The sequence below is a fragment of the Triturus cristatus genome, chromosome 9 (genome assembly GCF_964204655.1).
Source record: "Triturus cristatus chromosome 9, aTriCri1.1, whole genome shotgun sequence".
NCBI lineage: Eukaryota > Metazoa > Chordata > Amphibia > Caudata > Salamandridae > Triturus > Triturus cristatus.
The window spans coordinates 231,263,348-231,290,172 of NC_140592.1; the positions used below are offsets into that span (position 1 = coordinate 231,263,348).

General features: G+C 44.6%; 1 protein-coding gene across 1 annotated transcript in view; it reads right to left on the reverse strand.

Moving 5' to 3' along the window:
* Nucleotides 1-26,825, reverse strand: part of DNAH1 (dynein axonemal heavy chain 1) — a 1,256,292-nt gene that overhangs the window by 895,740 nt on the left and 333,727 nt on the right. Inside the window, exon 14 of the mRNA XM_085624793.1 lies at nt 7,204-7,429. Within this exon, the coding sequence (XP_085480919.1) occupies nt 7,204-7,429 (226 nt within the window). The remainder of the gene's footprint in view (nt 1-7,203; nt 7,430-26,825) is intronic.

The window sequence follows — 26,825 nt, forward strand, 5'->3', positions numbered from 1 at the left end:
GAATCGTAAATTCAGGAGAGACCAACTTGACTACCAATTCGGAAGAGTGTACACTTTTGCCAAAAAGTACGACACGAAACCACAAGATACTCCAAATACGAACAATTCTGAGCAATACCCAGGAACCACTACTAGCTCTGACATCGACTCACCTGCACCGGCATCGGAAAGTGAAAATCCAAGATGCAAGGTCAATTTTTTAGAGGAAGTACTACGTTACCGACTCGGTATGAAAGCCTCAAACACCACAAATACTACAACCATGGGAGGTTCCCAACAATTTGGACGCCAACAGACACCAACAATCGGCGTAACTACGAGATCCAGAAAAAAGGAGATGGAAAGAAGAACATAATGTCCAGCAACCTAATAAAAAATCTATCCCACATCCAACTGTCCGAAAACGAAACCAGCATACTCAACAAAGGACTCTCATTCTGCCCAACTGCCCAATGGTATTTGACCAAAACACAAATAGATCTCTTCAAATTCATTCGCAAACTAAAACTCAAGGTTTTCTTTGCAGACAGGGACATAAGACAGGAAGCGCCACTCATAGCTACCACTTCGGAACTATCAATCCAAGAACTAGAAAATGTGGATTTACTAACTCACCTGAGCGAGGAAGAAAATGACTCAGATACACTGACCACAACTGCGCTGGAACTAGGAATTGAAACCAACATTTCCATAGACAGCAAATTAACCAAGAAATCTACCTTCCTACCACAACTACCGGCAGGGAACAACATAGATGCCTTTCACTTAGCAGTTACACGTGATCTGGAAAAAGAATACACTAAACACCAACGAAAATTAAAATACCTCCCACATAACACCACTCCAGAAGAGAGGAGAGCGATAAAACAACTAAAAGACAGGAAAGACCTGATTGTGAAAGAGGCTGACAAAGGAGGAAACCCGGTCACAATACACATTGATGACTACATACTAGAAGCAAATCGACAACTTGGGGATAACACCTGTTACGAACTTCTCACGAATGATCCAACCGCAGACATCCTCAAATCCATTAAAACCAGACTTGACAAATGGTATACCTTGGGACTTATATCCCAATCAGAAAAATCATTCTTGTACATACCGTACCCCACCATGCCAACCCTCTACCTCCTTCCCAAAATACATAAAGGCACCTACCCTCCACCAGGAAGACCCATCATAGCAGGAATTAATTCGCCCTGCTCACGAATAGGAGAGTACGTGGACAGAAAACTACAGGGACTAATGAAAGAAATACCGTCTTTCATCCAAGACACAAAAGACATTCTGAACAAACTCCAAGATATAACGTGGGAACCAGATTTCATACTAGTCTCTATTGACATTGTCAGCCTGTACACATCCATCGAACACCGCGATGGACTAACTGCAGCACAACTCTCATTATGGACACAATCAGCCAACTTACTGGAATGCAACAAAATGACTCTTGAAATGCTGAACTTCTGCTTGGAAAACAATGTCTTCAGCTTCAATGGGAAGATATACAGACAGAGACGCGGGACAGCTATGGGAGCCAAATTCGCGCCGCCGTACGCATGTATCTTCATGAGCCACGTGGAAAAATTCTGGCTGTGGGACCATAACTTCGCCGATTTTACCTCACACATAATACTCTGGCGACGATACATCGATGACATTTTATGCATCTGGCAAGGAGATGAAACACTTCTAAAAAGATTTCTGGAAAAACTCGACCAAAACCCCTGGGGAATCAAAACGACTCACACTTTCTCCAAAAAGGAGGTCAATTTCCTGGACGTTACTCTTTATGTCAAAGACAATACGTTACAAAGCAAACTTTACAGAAAGGACACTGCAGCTAATTCCATCCTGCGAGCTGACAGCTTCCACCCACGTCACAACATCAAAAATATCCCTAAAGGAGAACTTCTGAGGACCCGCAGAAACTGTAGCGAGGATGAAGTCTTCGAAACCAAAGGGAATGAGATCATATCAAGACTATCCGAAAGAGGATATGAGAAGTCCACACTTAAAAACACCATGACAACAGTATCAAAGTTAGATCGCAAACAGATGTTTACAACTGATGGTAAAAGAAAAAATAAGAATGACTCAGCAATAAGATTTATTACAGACTACAGCATTGGTCATCACCAAATCAGGCAAAGCCTGAAAAGACACTGGCACCTGCTACAACACACTCCAAATCTAGCTGATGAAATCAAAACCTATCCGGAGATAACCTTCAGACGTGCCCCGAACCTAAAAGACATACTGTGCAAATCAGAATTTGAGGATAAACGCAAACAAGTTACCACCTTTCTAGACAGACCGCCAGGATACCATACCTGCAAGAACTGTAGTGTCTGTAAACTGAGCCGCGACAAAACCAAAAAGATACCAATGACACAAGGAAAAGAATTCACAATAAAAGAATGGATTGATTGCAATAGCAAATTTTGCATTTATGTGATCCTTGGTCCATGCAACCTACCATACATCGGGAGTACAATCCGACCCCTACGTATCCGGATACAAGAACATTACCGTAATATCCACAAACACACATCCGGTCACCCCCTGACGGAACATTTTGCAGACAAACATCAACACAAAAAGGATTTCATCTTCTATGGACTGGAAATTGTACACCAGACCAAAAGAGGAGGAAACCGAGAACTGAGACTTCGCAGACGCGAAAGCGAGCTGATCATGAACTTCAAAACAACTGAACTAGGACTCAACAAAGATGCAGAAATGCATGTATGGCTGGGAGATGACTAATTGTATTAACTGAATGTCCACCTTTTCTGATTGTTTTTTCTCCCTAGGGTGTGAAACCATTATGATTAACATCCCTATCTTAAAACCTAGAATTTCCTCTCATTCCCCTGGAAATGTGTCTGAATAGTATTTTGTACAAAATCTACACTATATATCCAGAACCATTCCACAGTCCGACCCTTGGTATCCCCTAGAATTTCGCTTTATATTTCTACGCACCTTCTTGAATGGCCAATGATCCATTGGCCCCTTTCAACTCAACTAAATCCTTATAATTTTTCTTACTAGAAACTTTATTTGTCCTTGACTACTAACATGACATTTAAACGGCCAATCTACCTCCCCCGTCCCCTTCCCTATCCAAAATGGCGCTCCCGCACGAACCAGGCCACTTCCGGGTCCCGACCCGGATGTCCTTCCATGAGCCCCGCTATTTACGCTGCCTCCGCTAAGCGCACAAACAGAACTGAATGAAACAGAACACTCGTACCGGGCATTAGCCAAGATTTGAGGTAAGCATTGCAACGAAGCAGTTACTCCCGTCGGCTTTACCTCCTTCTTTGAACTAAGGATTTCTTTTCTCCTTTTTGATCCCCTCCCCTTAGAATCCGACTATATCTTTCTAGCACATCGTGGAAACGTCCATTTTCAGTAATACCCGCCCTGAAGAAGCCCCAGGCCTATAGGCCATGTAGGGGGCGAAACACGTGTTGGCTGTGCCACCCCTTGGTTTTTTCTCATACCCACCCCTATGTATGAGTGCAAATAAAGGACTAGCTCACGTTTAAATCAACTTGCTTTGAATTGGAATTTTTTCCTCCAAGAATTAGAATACACTAATCTTGCCTTGACAACCCATCAGAACTTTTGCTAAAACTAGGGGGATAGGGGTTTCCCCCTGTCATTGGGCAAGAACCAGTACCTCTCGACTAACGCTTATTACCTGGCGAGTAAGGGATAGGGGCCTTTCTCCCCTCTTCCGAAGAAAAACTTCACATATATAAAAGGCATTGTCATTTACAATGCCAATAGCTAAAACTCTCACAAATGCGAAACATCACTCTAAGTACACTGAAAGGGAGGGGGGAGGGGGAGGGAAATGCTGTGGTTTGGGGGCCGTGTGCTAAAGGGCGGTGCTCAGCTGTGCAAGCAACGCCAAGAGAGTGATATAGACTTTACCAAGTGTTGCAGCTCTATCAAACAAGACGCATTCTAGAATGTATCTGGTGAAGTCTGCTTAGATTTTGAGACATACTGTGATATAATTCACGGGATGAGCTCTTTATGCCCAATTTCTCATTGCTGCCCATTTCTTTAGCGCTTCATACTCCGACAAGGCTTCAAAGCATTTTGGGGTGTATGAGTAAGAGGCTACTCAGTTTGCTGCTCTTTGTTGGTAGACTTTGCATCTATATAGTGAAACCAACAAGCGTAAGAGGTATGTTATCTCGCCAGAGTTCCTAAAAGGACATAACTGACTCTTCTACCGAATTCTGTGGCTGCTGATTGGATAAAATGAGGAGAAGGATGAGGGCTGTGGGCAGCCCCTCTCAGTGCACCGACTGGTGGCGGAGGTCACTGAATTGTGCGTTATCTTAGCTGGAGATGCCCCATACATAGAGCATTGGGAAGAGATGTGATGGGTGGGAAAGAGCTCCTGCTTCTGATAAAAATAAAGGTGTTATAGAGTGTGTTACTCTGCACCTGAGAAAACCCATGAACTGCAGAGGGCACAGGGCATGCAATGGGGATATCCAGGTCAAAGCGGTAGCCGCCAAGCCAGCAAAGGAAAGCAGCTCACGGAGAAAGAAGGAAATGCTCAGGGTTGAAGTCTCACTCAAGTGAAGCGGTGCAGGTCTAGAAGTGTCGCCAGGTGCCTGTCATGGCGCGTGCCATAGACCCTGCTCGTTCAGAATCTAAAGCAAATTTTATGTACGTGTGGAGTGTTTGAATAGCCCAACGACAAAGACACTGTCCATCAGTGATGGGAGGGAAGATAGGCTCTCACAGCTGAGGTGGACTTTTACTTTGTGTGATATTGTGTTCCTTTAAGAGGTGTCTCTTCAGGGCGTTCCTAAACTGTAGCAAGGTTGGGCGGGCGGGGTCTGATGGATACCTAAATGCCGTTTCAAATACAGGGTGCATAATGGAGCATTCTGTGACGAATAACTTCATGCAGCAATATCATTTCAAGATTGGGGAGGGGCTGTTTCAGTGTCGAATAGCACGTAAAGATTACCACAAGGTAAAAGGTGCTGAAGCAGACATAGTAAATGCCACAGCGGTTAAAATGCTTTGTTTCATCTCCACCTGAGTGACGTTCTGCATAGATGGCACACAATAAGCGCAGCAGGAAAAAAATGGTAAGGATGCCGGGAGTTAGCTACTTACCTGCATAAGTAACAACAAAGTGAATACTCTCTGGGAAGTGACAGCCCACAAACAGACTGAAGGCATATAAGTGCACTTTCAAGTGTAAACAGTACACTCACTATGTGTCACGTAAACACCTTCTGCGTCTGTTGTGTTGGCAAGTATGCAATGGGAGCAGTTTCAGGTACCGTAATTGGGGGTGGTAAATAAATAGCATCTTCATTCAGTGGAGTTATTTTAATGAGCTAATGCTACAAGATTTCGGTATTGCTGATGCACCTTAAATATGGTGAGTGAACCGCACGCAACGTACAAACTATGAAACAATTCGGAGCGCGTGTGAAAATAGTCTACAGCAGCAATCTGGAGGGAGGGGCCTGAAGGGATCAGAGAAGGCCCAGGCATAGGATAAGAGAAGCATCACACTGAAAACAGTGCAGAGGGTTTAGGAAACAAGCATTTGCAATGCAATAGGACTCGCATTTACGCGAGACCTATTGCATTGCAAACAGGAGAGCGGGCGGGGGGCAGGGGGGCGAGAAGGCACGGACTGCGGGAGAGGGGAGAAGGCACGGGCAGTAAGAGAACTATATTAAAGAAAATAGTGGTCACAATCTAAATAACACATACCGTGCAACACTCGAAGTAAAGGGGCCAGTAGCCATGGAAGGATACAAATGACGACATGGGCGTCATAAGGAGGGACTTACAAGCCTATAAACCAATCGGAAGGCAGCATTTAGGAAGGACAAAGACACAAGCCAATGAAACAGATGGGTGGGGGAGTGAGCGGGGCTTCCCTCAGGTAGTGAACTACCACAGATCAACCCCAGAGCAGCACTTGTACACTGGCTCAGGGCCTCGGCACTAGTCGCCCAGAATTGAATGGGAAGATACATAAGCCAGATTTAATGATTATGCACAGAATGTCCACACCCGTCGAATCCGGACAATACGAGTTAAAGGCCCAGAGATAAGAAGTTACAAGAAGGACCCAAATTAATCGCTCCTTTCTCTCGTGTAGCTCCTAAATCCAGAGGCCTTTATGCTGACAGTTTACAAGTGCTATGAAAATGTAAAATATATATGCCCTACGTGTGGATTTATCAGGTGCATTTTCACACTCGGTTAAACCAGGCGTCATATGAACCACACTCTATATTCCCATGTGCGGAAAACTGGGCCACTCAGAATCTGCAGTTCAGGTGTCCCACCCAGTGGGGTAGCTAGAACTACTCCCACCCGGGGCAGCCCCTAAGTTTGCCGGGGGGTTAAATGCCACATCAGGCATTAGCATTACCAATTCGCTCCAACTCAGTTTTTTACTGCATGGACTGTAGCGCTATCTACGAGTAGGTCCAAGACGGCCATATCAATGCAACATTTTCAGGATAACCTCTATGTAAAAGAGTCATTGCATGTATACTTATGGTTGGCATGAATCCAGCCCTGCCAAAGGCACTTTCAGCAAAACTGATACTGTCCTTTTTTTGACGAGCTACGATAATGAATATGCTACAACAAATGTGACCTCTCTGTGGGTCTGGGAAATAAGAGTGATGTTAATAATAATAACTGGGTTTATATTTAGCTCTTAAAACTACAATTCAGTGGTTTCTAAGTTCTATACACAACTGGTGTTACTTTTACCCAAGTTCATGGCACTCAGTTCACCGACCTCGGACGGATGGAATTCGGAGTGGGCCTTGCAGGCATTCAACCTCCTAAGTTCCCACAAAGTACATCAGATTTCAACAGTAACCATTTAACTCAACTAGCCATCCTGAGCGTTTAAGTACAATGAAACATATTTCAGCCAATATACCAGCAACATCTATGATGCAAAACGTGTTCAGAGGCACTGTTCATTGGAACAGATGACAGTGGAAGCCTTGACCAATGGCCGAACAGACATCTCCAATCAGCCACAACTGACGATTTGGCACAGTCAAGCGTTCAAATTTTAGGCACTGTAAGATTTTCACTGGCTTTGCACAAGCATGACTTTTGAAATATATGTATCATATTAAAAAAAACTTAGTAATGCCGTATACGTACATCTTCCACTTCTTTGGACACCTTCTTGGCCAGGAACTCCAAAATGGCGTTGGTCAGGGTCTTGCACTTCCGAGACAAGTTCTGCTTCGCACCATCAATGCTGACAAAGAAGGGTCCAATGATGATGGAGCTAGGAAGGGTGTTGTCCAACCGCTCCTTTTCCAAGTGGTATTTCTCCACGGCAGCCTTCATATCCTGAGCTGAAGCGTTCTGAGTCTTTAACGCCCTAGGAACACAGAGACACGGCAATCAGTGGCCTTCTTTTTACAACACACTGCAGTTCTGCAGTATTTTTTGCAATAATACTGCCTTCTAAACATGTGAGGAGTCTCTATCTGTCTTTGAATATAGCTGCATACGCATTTGCATTGTTTTTTGATAGAGCCAAATTAGGCAGCAATGGGAGACTACAAAAAATGCAAAACCAAAAACAGGTATTTATGGGACACAAAATCAACGTATAAGGGTTGCGACATTAGACACAAATTTACAAAGTGTCAACATTTGAATGAATCTAAAGAAATGTCAATTTAGGGTCCAATATATTATTGTAATCTTATTTTGCAACCATCAAAGGTTTTGGATTCCGTGATAGACCAAAAAGGAAAAATGCTGTTGAGAGTTTAAACCTAATTTCAGATCGTAAGACCAAGGGAATAACATATCTGAGACTTTTGTTAAACACCTCCCCGTAGATCAATCACAAAGACACAACTACAACATCAACACTAGAAAGTAGCAATGAGAAACTAGAATTCTAACATAATAACATACGGTTGGCTTGTACTATGGGACAATAATTGCTCAATTACTGGTCACTGAAACAGTTTAGGCGAGATATGGACGTCTACAATAAATACCCATTAAAAGACACTCATTCTGCCATTCATATTCAGAAATGAATTATGAAGGACCTCTTACTGAATATGCCTTTGATCCTATGGCCCTCTTGTGTGAAAAAACATGCAAAGTTAATGCCCATATCGTACAGAGCTTGGAGCAGCTGCCTCACAACATTAGAAGATGTCATTGGTCTATGGGGACATTTGAACAAATTCACTAACTGATCTTAATGTGGGTCCCTCCCTAACTATAAACCTCCCGATTACTCTTTGTCTGACAATCAGAGCAATCACAATGAGTACAAACAACTTCAGGCACGTGCATCCTGCTGGAGATGTCCAATGCTAATGCATCCTACTTTTCCCTACAAAAGAAAACCACGGTGTAACATAGTAAGCGAAGGTCATGACCATGTGTCGCTTATGAACGAATGAAGAAGTAATTTAGAACACTGTTACCATGCGTTATTCATGAACTCATGCACCTTGAACTGATTGGTCCTTATTGAGACTTTACCACTGGAGCCGTGAAGAATACCAAAGCCTACCCCTGGCTATGTATATGTAATGTGTTTTCTTGTGCATATGGTCAATTTATTTATGCTTCTGCTTTGTTTGTTTTTTAATTTGTTCATTCACTCCTATAAGATATTCAACACTTGTATTATTTGATACTACTCGATGTACTGTCGAATTTCTGTACATGTCTAAATGCCAAGAAACAAAAATATTAAAAATAAATAAATAAATAAAAAGAATACCAAAGCCTATGGACAGAACAGGTTGGCTGACCAAAATAATAATTTTATTGTTCTATACTGTGAAGATAAGGATTTAAACAGTGATTGATTGTTTATATTTATCATTAAGAGTGCAGCCCAATTTATGAATTGAGGAATGTTAAGTTACCTGACTTCCAACAAAGTGACAACTCGCCATAATCTGGTCAAAGCTAAAAACAGTTCTAGAACCTACGAGGGGTTTGTCCAAGTAAATGCACTTAAATGCACTTCAAACGACAGTGTTACAATTCATGGGGACTCTAAGCTGTCTCACTCTCCGTCAATCATATGGACCAACAAATGTCAGTCTTCCTAAAGAATTCCTGAAAAGTGATCAACATCCTAATCAAAACATCAGTAAACCCAATCTTTTGTATTTTGACGCTCAGAAGCCGTGCCACAGTGGAAATTTCTGGAGGTGGTGCGCACAGAGAATGTCTTCTTCCCCTTAGAATTTGCCAGTAAAACAGATGGCAAAGCACTATATTAACATACATGTAGTGGCACACGAAGGATTGGCAGATAGGAATTTGGGAACTGAGGCAGGTCAAAAGGTGGGCGAATATTGCTTTCTACTAAGTAACACAGGAAGATGGATTTGACTAGAGCTTCTGAGTGGAGTTAGGGACTCAATCCTTGATTCTCTATTGGTGATTCCCTGCAGCTATAGACAGTCTGTATATTGGTACTGTGGATTTTGAGCCAGTATACCTATGTTACACACAGGGAGAAGTTGAACACGGTTAAAGAAAATGAGAGGAAGCCCATGAGGGGAAAAGGTGATTTCTTTAACTAACTGACCTCATCAGCAGGGGAAAAATGTAATTCAGGTGCAACAGTTGAACTGGCTGTCTCATGTGGAAAGGCCCTTCTCATGCAGCAAGTGCAGAGCTACTGTCAGTGAAAAGCAAACTCAAGGCTCTGAAGGTGCGACTGGTGGCAAATGATAAACAGATGCAGGAAATACCTCAACAAATGGGTATTGGCACATTCAATCTCCTTGTCCAGGATACAGCCCAGGAGTATAGTCAGGAGTTCAATAACTGCAGCGTTAATGCCAAGTTACAACTGAATCTAAGACTGAAAGACTGGATGATATTTTCAGAGCATTGCACCAGTAAATCTTGAGGTTTCCATTGTTCTCAAATGGTGAGGATCTTAGAGATTTGGTACAGAAATTTCAATTCTCTGGGGTTCTCGGCGGAACCAAGGTGGATATTATGGGAGTTGTTATAGTAACAAAGCTACCCAAAAAGGGATCATCTGGGAAGCAGTAAGGAGAATGGCACTGATTAAAAAGGTTCGGCATTACAGAAGTTTCTGTTTTCAAAGGCAGTCATCAGAAAGAAAAAGCTTTCCAGGGGAGCAAAATGTTGATCTTCTTGGGTCTTAGCCGTACGCCAGAGGAAGCAGAAGGTGCAGGTGGTGCAAGGTGAATTTGTGGAGGTTTGAGAGGAGATTTCAATTTGTCAACCAGACATTTTGAGGGTACTTTATGAGCGGGAAGTTCATAAGTACAATGACCCCAAGGCACCTCAACATTATTTCGCAAACACGCAAAGTAGAGTAGTCTTGCAGATATCTCAGTGGTGTGTACAATTCATGGGGATCTCATTATGGTAAACTGTCATTTGTGCGGCCTGATGGAGAGAAAATAGGTGGTTTGTTATAACTGTGCAGGGGTTGCAATGTGGGCATAGTGGATTTGTTCTGAATTGGCTTAATGAAGAGGTTTACAAAAAGGTACTAAAATCTTGCAAAACATCATCATACTCATATTACAACTGTATCTCTAGGTTGGCCGATCTGGGTGAACAGCAATTGTGTCATCAACACACACCTTATTAACAGATCACTTTAGGAACATCTCAAATAAGCTTAAACCTACATTCATCACTGTGCTCTTTATAAGGCCCAACACAGAGTTAGAGGTTATGGATAAGATCAGATCAATCAAGTGCCTCACATGTGCCAGTAAGGCCATTAAAAATATGCTAACCGCTCAGCTCTTCTCTCACCTTGAAATAAACAGCCTCCTAACTGCTTACCCATCAGGCTTCCTTCAAAAATATGGCACTAAAAACACACTCTTGGGTTTTAGCGAAGAGACGTTCACTACAAGAGAGCAAGGTCCCACATATGCCCTCATCTTGCTAGGGCCTCTGCAAGAGTTGACAATGATGACATCAGCATATTGTTATGCTGCCTCAAGGAACTGCCGGGGGTCAAAGGCTTTTCCCTAAAATGGTATGCCTTCTTCCGATCGCACTTTTCAAAAGAAACTGGATCTTTCACAACCTCAGGCAAAAATATCTCAAAAAGAGTGCTGCAGGGTCAGTACTAAGACCTAGTCTATTCAATATTTACAGCTGCCTGAAATCCCACGGTTCAAGATTGGTTTTCACATGTGCACTGCTGATACCAAGCTACAAGCCCAACTACATATGGTAGACAGGGGCTGTCAATCTGTTGTAGAATGCACCCTACATGGTTAGGGTTGTATGATTCCAAATTGCCATTGGTCTATTCTGTGCCACAGTGGAAGTCTTCATTTTGGCCCCATCACTCCAGGCCCTCTCCTATTTGTGTGCCCCTCTACCAGGGCTGACTTCCCAACCCCAACAAAATGTTTGCAACCTTAGGGCTACATCTGACTCAGAGCTTCATTCTTCCAACAAGTAACAGTGAGAAATATATTCTGATCTACCTACACCTTAATGAAACAACTACTGACATCTCAAAGCCAAGCTGTCCATCTAATGTTCAGCCTAATGCCTTCTGACTACATATCCTCAGCACTGTAATTCTCACACCGGCTACCAATTAAGGAACACAATGACTTCTGGATGCTTTTAAGTTTTCACAAACCTTTACCACACCTCATTACCGCACCAGAACAATTCAGCTGTACCAGCCAAACAGGCACCCTAGTTAGGTATATCAAAACATGGTGGTTACACATAAGCTAAGAAACAACAAATTCAGAGGTTGGTCAATCCATATCCAATTCTCTACTCTTTATAATCTCACTCATTTCACTTGAGACTAACCCAGATTCTTTAAAATGCATATAAGTCCCCATGACTATAATGTCCTGCTCCAATTTTGGTCCCTAGTCTTGTAAAGCATGCCTCTCCACCATAACACCTCACCTGTTATCCCACACACTTTCTCCCTGCATGCAGCACTCTAAAACGCTCTTTCTAACCACTAAACATTGGGAAATTAATAAACAGTCTAGCCTGAACAAATGCTGGTAGAAGCCCTACTACTCTCATTAGAAGTCTCAAAAGCACTACCTTCACTCACATATTGGATTTTAATATATGTATCCGAAACCCCAAAGCTTGCAACAGGTCCACCAATAAGGCTGTAAAGTGCATTAATGTAACACTGCTCTGTGCAATGAACACCAGATGTTCTAATAAATAATCATTCAAATGCCCCTGTCCTTAGTTAGACTGCTACCAGCCTGAGAACCTTGGCAATGAATCAAGGGGATTGAAAGGGAGGCAAACACATCTCAATTTCTTTATCTCCCCTCAACAAATTGAACGGAGTCAATTTTTCTGAGGGCATCTCAAGTTCAGTGAGGTAAATGTTCCTTAAATCCAGATGACAAACCATTTATATCTGAAGGATGACAACCACTCCAATAGGTTATTGGGGATAGACAAATAGTCGTCCCCTAGCATTAACTGAGGACTTTTTTTCAGTGGGAACAGCTCTGGCAGAGTAAACTTGTCCACCTCTGTGTGTGTTTTAGGAAGAACAGTAACAGTAATTTGCCATCAAAAGGCTAGGAAGGATCCTCTATATGTACCTAGGCTTTTGCTGTGGAAAAAGCACCTTGTTTCAACAGCACTATGAAAACTATGATGCTAAAAACAGGTCTTGCACCTTTTTTCAACGTAGGTATAGAAGTGCATGAGCATCTCTGTGGGTAAAATGTCTTCAAGTAGAATGCCATCAGCCTCCCTGCCACCTTCAATTATAGCCAATTCTCTCAATTTAAGATCATTTGTCATCAGAATTCTCCTGTTCCTTTCCTCTGGTATCACCTCGTACCCCTGAGATGGAGGCCTCCATTGGAGCCATAAGCAAAAATGCCTCTTTGGCCATAGCAACATCTTCACTTTGGTGAGTTCTCAAAGCCAGCTGTACTTACTGCATATTGATGATCTTCCTCTTGCCTACAACTAATCCCTTCCTCCTGTTGAGGGGCACAGAATAAGCAAGGATCGGGGTCCATTTAACCCTAGAAGTAAGTGTTGGATCTTTCCATGAGCTGTTAATAAAAACAATGCTTCCCTTCGGGGACAGCCCTAACCACTACAACTGCTCTTTCAACAGCAAGTGCTGGATACTCTATCCTCAGGAGGAAGTGGGCGTGGTTATGACGCTTGCGATGTGCGGATGGTGGCACATGGAGCCGGGCTGCCGGGCTGACTAGCTTGATTGTTGAGTTGCCGGGCATCAGGTTGGTGGAGGAGTTGTTTCTAGGCTTCCAGGTGACCCATGGGCAACTTCGTGGGGGTCAGGGGGGGTTACACGGTGACGTGCTCCAGCGCACCAGTGCTCCTGTGGCCCTCATACCACACCACTGCCATCATCCTCCCTCCCCGTATCAGCAGTGAAGTAACGAAAACTTGCAAGGCAGGCGGCAAATGGTGGTAAATGGTTTCGTCAGTCTTGGCTCCAAGCTGCAGGTGAGCAGTGCTGGGGAACTGAGTGAACAGCATTAAGGCAGGCAGCAAGAGGGCAGGTGTAGGAACTGGGGTCACCAGTCCCCCAGGGGGTAGCTTGGCGAGCTCCCACCTCAATTGCCTCTCCTCCCTCCTGTCCTCATATTCTTCTGGCGACGCACTCCTCCTAGACCCTACACTACTGCCTGCCCACGGAACGTCTCCCCGGTAGCAAGTTTTCAGTAACATCAATACGCAGTAGGTCTAGCTCTTCCTGTGCGCCCGCCTCCTGCGGTGCGCCCTGCCCCTCCTGTCCCCCATCCCCCCTCCCCTCTGGGTGGGCCCTTACCCATGCCCTCAAGGCTGCACGGAGCTCCTCTCCATTGTCTCTCCGCCCAACAGGCACCCCCATCCCCTGACAGAATTCCCTCAGCTGCACCACTGTATACTCTCCAAGGTTGGCTAGCTGGAACTCCATTTTGACAGGTGGGGACCCAGATATCAAAGGGAAAGACACTAGGACGTAGGCAACAGTATCGGGCTAAAACAGGACTCCGCACGCGCAATTTAGACAGTGGGAGGGGTCAATTGATGCAGCTTGCATACACAATAGGCGTCCAATTGCGGCGCCCACCGTCTCACTGGAGGGTGCTGTAAAGCCACAGGTCCTGATCCCACCGCTGCCACCAATGTAGGAACTGGGGTCACCAGTCCCCCAGGGGGTAGCTTGGCGCGAGCAAGTAGGCACCCGAAAGCTTAAGTGTAAAGTGGCCATACAGCACACACATCCACTGAGACAGGAAACGCACGCAATGACTGACACCACACCTGGGAGTTTGAGTAAAAATCCAATAACCTTTATCTAGATCAACGTCAGGGTAATCAACAATCCTGGCATTCATCAAAGCATTTCATTAAAACTAAACATGACCTTTCATTAGAGCATTTAATTCAAAATAAACATGGCAATTCATTAGAGCGCTAAACCTGGCATTTCATGAGAGCGCTAAACCTGGCATTTCATGAGAGCGCTAAACCTGGCATTTTATTAAAGCGCTAAACATGACATCTCATTAAGCGCTAAACATGGCATCTCGTTAAAGCATTTCAGTACGAAGGAACATGTCATTTAAGATAACTAGTCAACTTCTCATTAAGCCGGAATACCACCTTCTGGCAGGCAGGAGTAAACATTTACTTCATCTGAGGAGTATTAGCAATATCCTTGGGCCCAAAATACCCTGCCATTTATAGGGCGGGAGTTAACCGGGCCTTGGACGGTTTATTCCCCGTTCCTGGGGCAAGTGGGGGCCAACAGGGCCCAACGACAGTCTCCCCCGGGGGAGGGGCGAGCTCCGGGCCTCCCTCTGGCCTTCCGCCCTCCTCCCCGGGGGTTACCTGATCCTCTGGCCTCCTCGGGGCCCTTGCGGTGGATTTCCGGCGGGGAGGGGGCTCTCTCACTCCTTTGAGCCCTCCCGCCAGCTGTGACAGCTCTCCGGCGATGTCCGGGCTGAGCGGGGCTCCGTGACGAGCAGTGCTTTGTGGGGCTCCCGGCGGACCTGGGGGCGGCCGGGGAGCTCCGCGCTGTTGAGGGGCCGGTCCCGGGCCCTCCGTTGGCTCCTAGGGCCCGGGGACCGATTGCAGGGATCTCCGGAGAGGCGTGCCCGCAGCCGCCAACAGCAGCGCGGACTGCGGGGGCGCGGCCTCCCGATCCAATCAGCGAGTGGCGGGGCGGAGTCCAGGAGGTCGCCCCCGCCACGTGATGTGAGGCAACGGCCTCTGGGCCTAGCGCGTTCTACCCTTGATTCTGGCGGCCCTCTCCTGACTGAGGGCCGCCGCGGGGATCATGCAGAGACGGCCTCCCGGCAGAGCTAGCACCCAGGACGTGCCAGCAAAGGCGGGGCCCCGAATTCCCCAGCGGGCCCCGGGACATCAGCAGCGCTTAGCCCCCTCAGCGCCGGGCCGCGGCGGTGAGTGTTTGTGCAGCGCCCCGGCAGGGGGGGGGGGAGCACGGAGAGGCAAAGCAGGACAGTTCAATTACAGGCAGGGCAGTTCAATTCCAGGCAGGACAGTTCAATTACAGGCAGGACAGTTCAATTACAGGCAGGGCAGTTCACCCACGCTGGGGCAGATCAGTTCAGGGGCCCCAGGGGGGGGGAAATCAGGGAGCGCAGGGGTGTCACAGCGCTGATACCTGGTCGATCCCCCAGCAGTCCTGAGGAAACTTACAGGGTCTTCTCGGCGCTTGCTGGAACCTGCGCCCTTGGTAGAAGGTTTCTTGAGGGGGGGGGGATTGAGTTGGTGGCTGTAGGTAGGTGAGTCAGTCTCTGCAGGTCGTCCCTGGGTCCCCCTCACGCCGGGCCAGATCAGTGGGCTAGTCCAGTGTTCCTCACGCAGCTTGGAAGGCAGCACCTAAGCCCTGTCACTCCCAGTGGTATAGGTCCCTGACTAGGCCCTACCGCCTAAGTCTCCTGCGTAGGTTCCCGCAGGTCAGCGTCGCCCCAACTGACTAAAAAGTTTCCCTCCTTCCCTTATGTAGGCCCAGGTCAGGTGACCCCTCTCTAAGGCGGCAAAAAGCAGACCCCGCCTCTATTCTAGAAGGTTCCAGGAGGTTCCCTAGCTTAACTAGGGGAGAAAAAGGCGGGCTGGTGTGGAAACAATGTTTAGGGTCCCAGCCAGCTCCTGGCAACTAGGGTGCTACTAAAAAGACCACTCCGCAGTAGCAGGGGCCTGTGGCAGCCATGTTGGGAGAAGAGAGCACCTGCACCTTAGCATTGATTAGCAATGGGAAGGCGCTCGGAGACCTAAGGCCAACGAAAAAGAGGGTGGAAAAAATGAGGCAAGGGCATGGGTTAATTAACTTAATGAAGCAGCAGATTAGTAAAGGAATAACAGAGACATTGCTGAGCAGAGATCCCCCGAAAATAGATGGGTTTCTGGAAGACCACCAGAAGGAAATAGATAATGCAACAGGGCGTCCTCCGGGAAGGGAGAGGGGGGTGGGAGGCTAAAGTTTGTATCTACCAAAATTGCCTCTAGTGTATGGAAAGTTAAGACGTTGTAAATGGGTCCATGCCTGTGGTATAAAATTGCTAAATGCTAGAAGGGGCAAGGAATGTACCATCATCCTTAATATGTATTTGCATGCAAGCAGTCGTCTCCAACTATAATGAAAAGATGGAATTGTTTAAAGATGTTGTTAATATAGGTGCACAGTACCCTCAACACTTGTTAATCTTAATGGGGGACTTTAATTATAAATTAGTTTTTGAGATGGTGGACCAAAGCTATGAGGATCTCCTACCTGCATTTAATACTTGTGTCTTATATCAAATAGGCTCATAAGCCTAAATGGTTGTGTGCCTGTCGACCAGCAAGGAAAACCTTCCAATATGGCAACCAGAATTGCCCAATAGATTATGTGTTTGTGCAAGCATGGGCCTTCAATCTATTTTAGGGAATTTGAGGTTCTATAAATAGAGGGAAATGACCAATACCCATTAAGAACAACCCTTAGCCTGGATATTGTTCCAGGACAGACAAAGGTTCTCCCTATAAAGGTTGAATACAAGACACGCCTAAGAACAAGAATCTCTGAGAAACGTCTAACGTTAGTGAAGGCTCTCCAATATAAATACAGGGAATTCACATCTGAAGAGGTATCCTTTGACTTTTTACCGTAGTACGAGGACATAATTAAAAACGTTTTCCATGCCTAAAAATTGAATTGACAGTTTTTAATAATACTTGAGATAAAACTAAGATCGTGAAGCAGTCCAGGAATAGCTGGATCGATAAAGAATGCAGACTTTTAAAATGGAAAATAAGGAAGCTTGCAAGAAATATAAGGTTTTCTAGAAATAAAACTGGCATGCTATAGCTTCATAGTTTAAGAAAAGAATTTTAAAACCTGGTGGCAAGCAAGAAGTGGCATTTAAAGCTGAATGCTGGGAAGTAATGCTCAAGACAATAGAGTCAAATAATATCAGGAAATTCTGGAGGCTGGTACAAAACGGTATAGGAAAAGCCCTGGGGAAACTGACAGGCTCAGTGGGAGAGAATACATTTTCTTGTAAAAGAACAAACAAAGAAGAGTTTCTCTGCACTAACAATTAAGAAAACAATCAAAATGCTAAAACGCACAAGGGCAGTGGGACTAGATAACTTACCAACAGTAATAATAAAAACAAATATTGCCTGGAGGACCAGCTTGCTCTACCTCCTATTCCAGGAAATCCTTATGACAGAAAGATTGCCGGATAGTTGGAAGGGAGCGTAAATCAAACCAATATATAAAAAAGGTGACCATTCCCTCCCAGGAAACTATGGGCAAAGAAATCTGCATGATGTAAGTGGAAATATCTTCTCAAAAATCCTTTTAGGTATGTGGAGGGAATGGGATGAACAAATACCATCATTCCTCAAGAGCAAGGAGGTTTTAAGGGGAGGCATTTGATAATCAATCACTGTTTTAGTTTATGGGCCAGTACTACAAAATCAATAGAGCAATGTGGAGGACTGTATTGTTGTTTTGAGATTTTAGTTCTGCATTTGATTCAGTTGATCAGGTTTTGTTATGGGAGGCATTAAAGAGCTTTGGAATCCCCAATGATCTACTATTTATTTTACAAGAACTCCATAGGGATAACTGGGCACAGGTAGAATTAGATCTTGAGGGATCTCTCGCCAAGAGCATTGATATAATAAATGGCCTGAGACTGGGGTGTGTTCTGGCCCTGCCTTATTTTCCCTATTCCTGGTTGACCTCCTTACAATACTTGGCCAATCGAATATTTTTACCCATAAAATGAATGGCTTGCATGTACCCTGTCTCTTGTATGCGGATGAATTAGTATTTTTTGATTTGACAGAAATTGGCCTTCTGAGAAAACTAGACGTAGTCTCAAAACATTAAAAGTCAATATGGAAAGTGCTCACAGTAGGGAAGAAGAGGATAAGGTTGGCCAGGGCCATAAATAAAGTCAAAATTGAGACAGTTAGAATATATAAATATCTAGGGAGGTGGTTCTCTCATGATTTACAATGGAAGGATCGCCTAGCTTCCATAGAAGCCAAGGCACTTTCATCCGTTGGGGGGCATGAAGAAATTTGCTAAACGTTATGGGGGTTCCTTCCCTTCAACCTGTGCTGGCAGTCTATCAGGGTATGATAAGGCCACAGTTCCATTATGGTGTCGATTTGGTTGCCATTAGAGGTTAAAAAAAATAGCTGGGACCTTGAAAAAGAAAGGTGAAAAAGAAAGAATTTTGGATGCAAATAGATTGCAAGGAGAATTCTAAAATCTCATTGATATGCAAAAGGGAGTACTACAAAGTGAGCTAACCTGGGCACGAGCAGTTAGATGGAGGATCCTTAATTGCCGTGGGAAATTAAAAATAGAAGATGGTATTGATAGGGTATGGGTGAGCAAGGCTGAGCTTAGCAGAGTAACAAAACAGGTCTCCAGAAAGGAGGATATTATCTACCTAAAGAACAAGAAATCTGTTTCTGACTTGGTGAATTCATGGATGGGGGACGAGACTTTCCCCTATCTTGAGAAACTCCCAAATATACAAATCATCGAAGTCGAAGTTCTGATGTCAGATTATCACAGAACCATGCTAAATGAGGATAAAACCGGTAAATGTGGCCTCAATATGAAGAGAGATTTAATGCATATCTTGGTGGACTGCATGTGGTTTTTAGCTAAACTGATGTCCCTATTAAAACCAGTTTAAAAAAACAAATATGATATTAAGGATCGGGGCAAGCGATTATATTATTTGTGGAAATGCGATTCCTGGATGTACCATGTTCTATGGGGCAATGTTTACTGTCAGTGGATTTATTTTGTATAGTCTAATTGACCATTTTATGAAGGATGATTGGGGTTTTTAAGAATGTATTATGGCGAGTGATTTTTATTATGTGTGTAAGCCTCAGGACAAGCCAACTTAAATGTGATAGGATGAATTGTGGTTTTAATTGTGTCTTATTGTGAGAGTTGCTCAATTTTATCCTTGATTTTAACTGTTATATGTGTTTTAAGAATTCTTGTTTAAAAGACTATGGTCTAAATACATATGTGTTTTTACTGACTGATGTGGGGGAAACTTGAGCCTGTGCTTCCTAGGCAAAAGAGGTACTCGTGGTCAAAAGGTTGATTTGGAATACACCATCAATTTAATGCATACCTATGTATCCTGTTCTGCATAATCCTGTGCAGATTTTTAATATATATAATGTAAATAACACAGTTATTCGAATTTTTCACAAACATTTATGGATCATAAGACGTAGGTGCTCTTGGTGGACGACGCAGTATAGTGACTAGTAAGAAATACAATGAACAAGGAGTGCACTGTGAAACAAAGAACATACCAGTGGACTTAGAGTTGCACAAATTAAAAAAAAAGATTAACCTCTGTTCTTAGGGCCCCACAAATGGCACTTTATATTATTAAGTCAACAGGACAACAAGTCGACGTTTTGACCCCAGAGATTCCACTTAAAACGGAGTCTTCGTCAGGGCAATGAAAGTATACACCTACAATAGAGGATACATGCATTCTTAATCATGAAATAAAATGTAACAGAAGTATATTAGATCCATGAATGGAGAAGAAATTTTCCCCTACTGCACAGTGTAAGGGAAAAGTATAGGTAATGATTGTTCTGAGTCCATAAGCTTCACAATACCAATCTATACACCATAATAAAATACATTAGAGACAAAAGCTGTGTTGTCTTCATATCACCAAAGCTGCTGCAATCCCAGGTGACAATATGGAATCAACCTCACACCTGAACCACAAGCAGTGGTCCAGCCACGCCAACAAAGGATTCATAGGATTGCTCAGCTTTTCGGTTCCGGCACACCCCTCCATCTCAAAAATTTGGCCCAGATAGTATCCACTCTACCTGGGGGACAGCCCACATCCATCCTGCAAGTCCAGTGTCAGGCTTTAAGCCAATCCTCTGGGAGGGGAGCTGCTGAGTTTAACCAGTGCTTGCAGATCTCCTTCTCGCAGGAAGCGCTAAATAAAAGAGTAAGCACCTCTGTGACCAGCCCAAGAGGCTGAGTGACTCAGTATGGACACCCAACACCAGCACAGGGCTTAGCTCAATACTGACTCCGAAAGGTATCGGCTAAAATACTGCTCACGTTCTTTCAGAAACCACTAATCGAAGAACATGTGGCAAACATATACTCCTCATTCGCTTCAGGGTGGCCATATCTTTTACATCTTGGTGTCAGAGATCGCACAAATCTTGCTATCCTCTGAGGTGTCCAATATATTCTATTAATAGTGAAAAAGTGATTTTTTTTTTATTGGCTGGCTTGACTGTAGAGGATAACAATGTCAAAGAGACTTGCCACAAATAAGGGAGCACGGTTCTGGGATTATTCCCTTCCAGGTTCCATACGGTGCCTCCAGAGTTTTATCTTCCGCTTCCAGGAGCTTCCAATACCAATTGGAGACCTCCTTACTTATGCGCAGTGTATCTTGCAGGAGTGCTTCAGTCTCCCAGGCACCACCAATCTCTGAATTAGTAGTCACATACCAAGAAGAAAGCTATATATATTTCTTTATTGATACTGCAATATCAGATATGGCCAAAGGAATTAACCATCTGCCAAGGTATATCTCTGATGATTCAGCTGTGACTATGTTTTTCCAATGCCCTGCTTGTGGGCAGAGTCCTAGATGGACGGTTAATCATGTCTTCTCCTTCACAAAGCCATCTCGGCCCTGGAGAATGCTTGTAGTGAGTTATTTACTGACAATATGAGGTCCGCATCTCCCACTATAGTGTGGGATACATTTAAAGCTTTAATTCGAGGGGTTTTGCAAAATCTGCCATATGCCAAGAATAGTGCAGAGATAGCGGAGTGTATTGACCTGAAACAGGAAATTGGGGCATCTGAAGCTACCCTGCAGGTGTGAAGTTTCTCTAAGGTCAGGGATCAAGCGTAAAAGAGGCTAAGTGAAGGGACAGTTGGCAAGCCAAGAGTATGGATCTCTTCGAGTATGGGGAGAGATCAGGAGAACTTCTAGACTGTGAAATGAGATCAGAGAGGTCAAGGAATAATATTAAGGGGTTAATTATCAACTCACAGGGGGATATCTCTAAAAATGCAAGGGAGATGCAGGGTCATTTGTTCTCCCTTTTTTCAGCATTATACACCGAGGAGATTACTCCTGACTTTGATGGTCTCAGGGGGTGGCTGCAGGACAGGGATTTTCTGGGGCTTTCTGAGACTAGACAGGAGTCTGAAGTTTGGGAGCACTTGAGTTGGACTAAGAACGGGAAAGCTACGGGCCTGACGTTATGCCTTTGGAGCAGTGTAAGACATTAAAGAAGGGGGTACAACCATCCTGGGGAAACTGTTTAATTCCATCCATCTTGAGAATGCCCAGATCCCGCAGTCATGGAGGAAAGTTACGCTAGTGCTGATTTTGAAACCGGCAAAGATCTTAAGAAGGCAGATTCATATCGGCCGATTTCTCTTTTAAATGCCGAATACAAGGTTTTTGTCTGTATTCTGGCAGATAAGATGGCTAAATTGGCTCCACAATTATTCCATCCTGTTTAGAAAGGGTTTGTCCCTAAGTGCCAGATCCATGATCTTACTCAGCAATTAAATGGATGCATCGATCTGGCCATGACTCACTCTATTCCATTGACTGTTGCCACAATAGATGTTGCCAATGCCTTTGATAGGATCTGTTGAGGTATTTGTGGGAGGTCTTGGCAGCAATAGGGTTTAGCCCATGTTTTATTCTGACTCTCCAGAGAATGTCTGCAATCTTGTCAGTGCAAATTTTATTAAATCGAGCTCCCACAGAGAGTTTTATGATTACTCGGGCCACGAGGCAGCAGTGCCGTCTTTCTCCTCTTTTGCTTATCAAACCATTTGCCCAGCTACTTAAAAGAGATCCCGAGGTAATCACTTTTTTTTCACAACAATTAAAGAATCAGGTAGCACTATACGCAGATGACCTCATAATTTATACATCAGATCCTCTTCAAACCATCCCTAGGTTAGAAAAATTAGCGGAAGAATTTGGGGCGCTGGCAGGATATTCGATGAACACAACCAAGTTGGAGATTATGTGCTGGAATATCACTAACTGGGATCGGGAGGTGACTGAGTTTAAGTATTTGGGCAACTCAATAGTTAATTCACTGGGGGCGGTCCCAGTTCTTAATCTAGGGCGGCTAGCAAAGGAGATAGTTTTGCTCCTTATTAGGTGGAGAAATTTGAGATTCCTCATCTTAGAATTCTCCCCAGGTGCCAAACTGGGTGCAAACATTTTCTCAGCAGTACCTGTGAGCATCAGTAGAGGGCGTTGAGTGACTCCGCAGTGACGTTGTCTCCAGATGTGACATCCACGGAGTCCATATAAGCCCTCTGCGGACAGGCTGACATCAGTTTCTTTGTGACCATTTCCCTGCCAACAAGACAGAGCCAGGTAGGGAAGCAGTCTCAGGAAACATTTTGCCAAAAAGGGAAACATTCTGTATCAACAAGTACAGATAGACAGAACCACATGAGAATGCAAAGAGGAGATCTAGGTGACCACAGGGTGCTCAGTTCGCAGAACGGGAAGGATTGGTTGGTCGATCGAGAATCTGCAACAACATCCTGTCTCTACCATAAAAGGCGTTACCAAAGGTAAGTAACTTGTCCATCTGATAGAGACATCTAGCCACTGATTCCTTATCTTAGAATCAGATACCCAAGCAATACCATCTTTGGAGGAGGGGCTGGGAATCAACCTCACCAAAGATCCCCAAACAGAAGAAGCCACGCCAATAGATAGAAGGGACCAGACTATCCGAAAAATGAAAGGTGAAGTAAGATGTTCAGCGAAAGACTGACCCCCAAGAAAGGCTATGGAAAGCCATAGGGAGTAGAAAGTAACAAGACCATGAAAAATAAGGTACAGAACCAGTAAAAGAGGCAGCCCCAAAAAGGGATGCAACCCATGATCGGGGGATACAAAGGGGCCAAAGACAATAGTCCATAAGGTCCAGACTAAAAACCAACGGAAGGAACATACACAGCGAGCTCAGCTGCAGCAAACACATACAACAAATAAAGAGCGCCCACTGATCGTCAAGGAAACTATCCTGAGAAACAGATTTCAAAAGAATTGGCCTCCAAAAAAGGAAGGATGGAGATAAGAAATGAAACAAGAAAGGACAGAATTAGTAGAAAAACAAGAATGGTAAAAGAAACCGCTCTTACACTGGGAACCACAATAGATATATATATAAGGCATCCCTTGAAATAATATAACAGAGCTGCTCATTGAAGAGAAGAAAGGAAACAGACAAGTGCAACTAAGAAGGCAGAACCAGGACACCAAGAAGCTCTTGGTAAAATGCAGCGACATACACCATATAGAAGGCCAAACGACAATATGCGCAAACACAAACATAGATATACATGTAGCAAAGACACTACAAGAGATCCATTCAAGAGATAGGCATATACATGCAGAGACATCCAAATATAAATGTATATTAGGATAAGTCTGCAAATTCAAAAACGTAGAAATTCCCATAGAGACACGAGTGATACAGAGTACAGCAAAACTATATCCACTCTTCCAAAGGTAACCCACGTCCTCTGTCAGTGAACGGGAGGATGAGAAGTGGAGGAATGAAGGATACTCCAAGAACAGAGGGAACGAAGGATGGACATCCTGCTGCCGTAAAAAAAGATGTTACAATAGTAACTGAGGTGGAAACAGAAAGACAATGCATGAAAACAGTAAAACAATGCCACATAAAAGAGTAGGCAGTGGAAGTTATTGCCCAATACAGGAAAACAAGGGCAACCATCCAGAACAAACTCCACCAACTGAGGAAGGGTGCAAGTAAGTGGCAACAGGTGAAACGAAATAACCAGCATGTGGAAGTCCATGATGAAGAAGACCGCAAAAGTGAATGAAGAGGGCTGGCTGAAACCAAGGGCAACATATAGTCGGCTTTGACAATCACACATTGTCCAACTTATGGAAATCGGAGAAACGGGTAAGAAACCTGAGCAACGCTTCATGGAAACTTGAGGAAAGATAATATAGGCCCTAAGAAAAAGTAATGCATTACCCCCACCAAGAAAGCTGGGTGGAGTGGGGGGTGGAGCCTCTAATTCAGAAAAGGGGGGGGGGGCACACCGCAAAGGTGGGTGTGGAGGTAGGAAAGATACAAGGAAGAAAGGGGAACCCAGCCTATTGTGAAAAGATACCAGTCAAAGATCCAAACAAGCAAGGGGACCGGTGTCCCAGGCGAAGAGGACTGAAAAAAAGAGCTGACACAACAGTTACCCCACAATCACAATGTCAGGAACGTATAAAATAGGCATAAGTATACTAGTCTTCTGGAGACGAACAGCCACAGGAACACTGTATGGCTGGAATCGTGGAACCCAGGCTTGAACCAACAGGAACATAAAATTAGAAATCCATGCATTCCAGAGAGTAAAACAAAGGGCCACAATGAAAAGGGTCCAAGATGTAAATGAAAGCAAATCAGGCCAAGAGAGGTTGCCTGCCTGCGGCACCTGCATAGCCTATAGAGGCAGAGAAAAGAGGAAAGTGAGGTCCCTATAAGGGGTACAAAGTGCATAAGTAGCTCACAAAAATGCCTCCAAGCCATACAAAATAAGGTCCCTGAAAACGGGGAACAAGGCTATAGTGCAACCGCACAACATAAACAGAATACCTGTCATAGAGTAAGCACTCGGGTAGGAAAATTTAAGCGGCAAAAGAATTCAAAGAACAGACTCCCAGGAGATAAGTTCCAGATGGCTGGAAACTAAACCTGTCACCGACAGCATAAACAAGACAAAAAATACCTGCAGAAAGCAGGAACACCACAGCGGGTGTATCCCTGGAGGGGAGAGAAGAACTCATCCATAGGAAGGTGGGAAAGAGTCAACACACAGGGAAACAACTGTCTTCAACGACCTTAATACAACAACAGATTTAATACTCCACCATGAGTTTCTCTGAATCAGCATAAATGAGTCGGCATGCGCACTAAAAACAGATTGCCATCAAAAGTCATGTTGATCAAAGCAGTTTGCTCAGCGTCCGAAAAACTGGAAGTATGCAACTATGCGTGCCGACGTAGCACAATGGAAGAGGTTATAGCCCGGCCAACAGAATCAGTTGTCTCCATATCACAGTGGATGCTAAGTGTGGCAGGTTGCAGCCTATCTTGTATCAGGGGAACAAGAGTATTTTGGGCTTCCTCTGGAAGGGATGGCAAGTGGTGCTCCACAGAGTGCTCCACAGAGTCCCACAAGGCGTGGGAAAAGTAGTGGGCAAGCACAGAAGAAGTGTTCGGAGAACGCAACGCAGCGCTAGAAGAGAAATACACCTACCATAAGCGTCAAAGTTCCTGGCCTCCCTTTTCGAGGGACGAGGGAAGAAAATCAGTAGCCTGTGTGGCTATAGCAGCCTGAACCACAAAACTTTTAGTAGGTGGATGTCTAAGTAGACAGAAGGGATCCTCTGGGGTCAGGCGATGTCTGTGAGAAATTGAGGAATTCTCAGAGAGCCCTGTTTCGTGCTTAGTCCGAGCACCAAACAGGATATCGAAAAGACAGTCACTATAAGGAAGTACAGGCTCAACATTAGACTGGGCAGGGTGTAGGACCCCAATTATGGGGTCAGTTGACAATTCCACCGAAGGAAGGTGTAAATCCAGGACAATCAAAACACAATTGAGCATGTCCGCCAGTGCGGAACTCAACTCTGTAGCCAAACCAGGAGGAGACAGGAGGCTGGCGAAGATTCTAAACTACTGGCGTGACCAAAGTCAAGTAACCACCCAGATTGTATAGGGGGCAGTGCCATGTCCGGAACTGGAGGAGGACACACCACACCTTCTGTAGTACTTCCACAACTATGGTACTCAGTAGTAAAAACCAGAGGAAGGAAGTCTGAGTAAGTCGGTTCCATCGGCAACACATCCGATACCGTGACCGAAGCCGGTCGGCACCAAGTAGGTGACACCTCGACGTCAGAAGGAGCGTTGATCGGTGATGACAGCACCATGATCGGAGCCGGTAGACAAGAGACCGACACGGACATTGGAGTCGGTAGACCTCAAGAAGGAGCCAAAGGTGAGAGCCGTGATGAACTGTACACCTGCGCCGCCGAGGTGTCAGACACAAGAGGTCGGCCTGAAGCCAGGAGAGAACCCACCGTCGGCATCACAGGCATGACCTCATACACTTCCATGGAGCCCAAGGGCGCTCCAGAGAGAATTGACGACCCAAGAACAGAAAG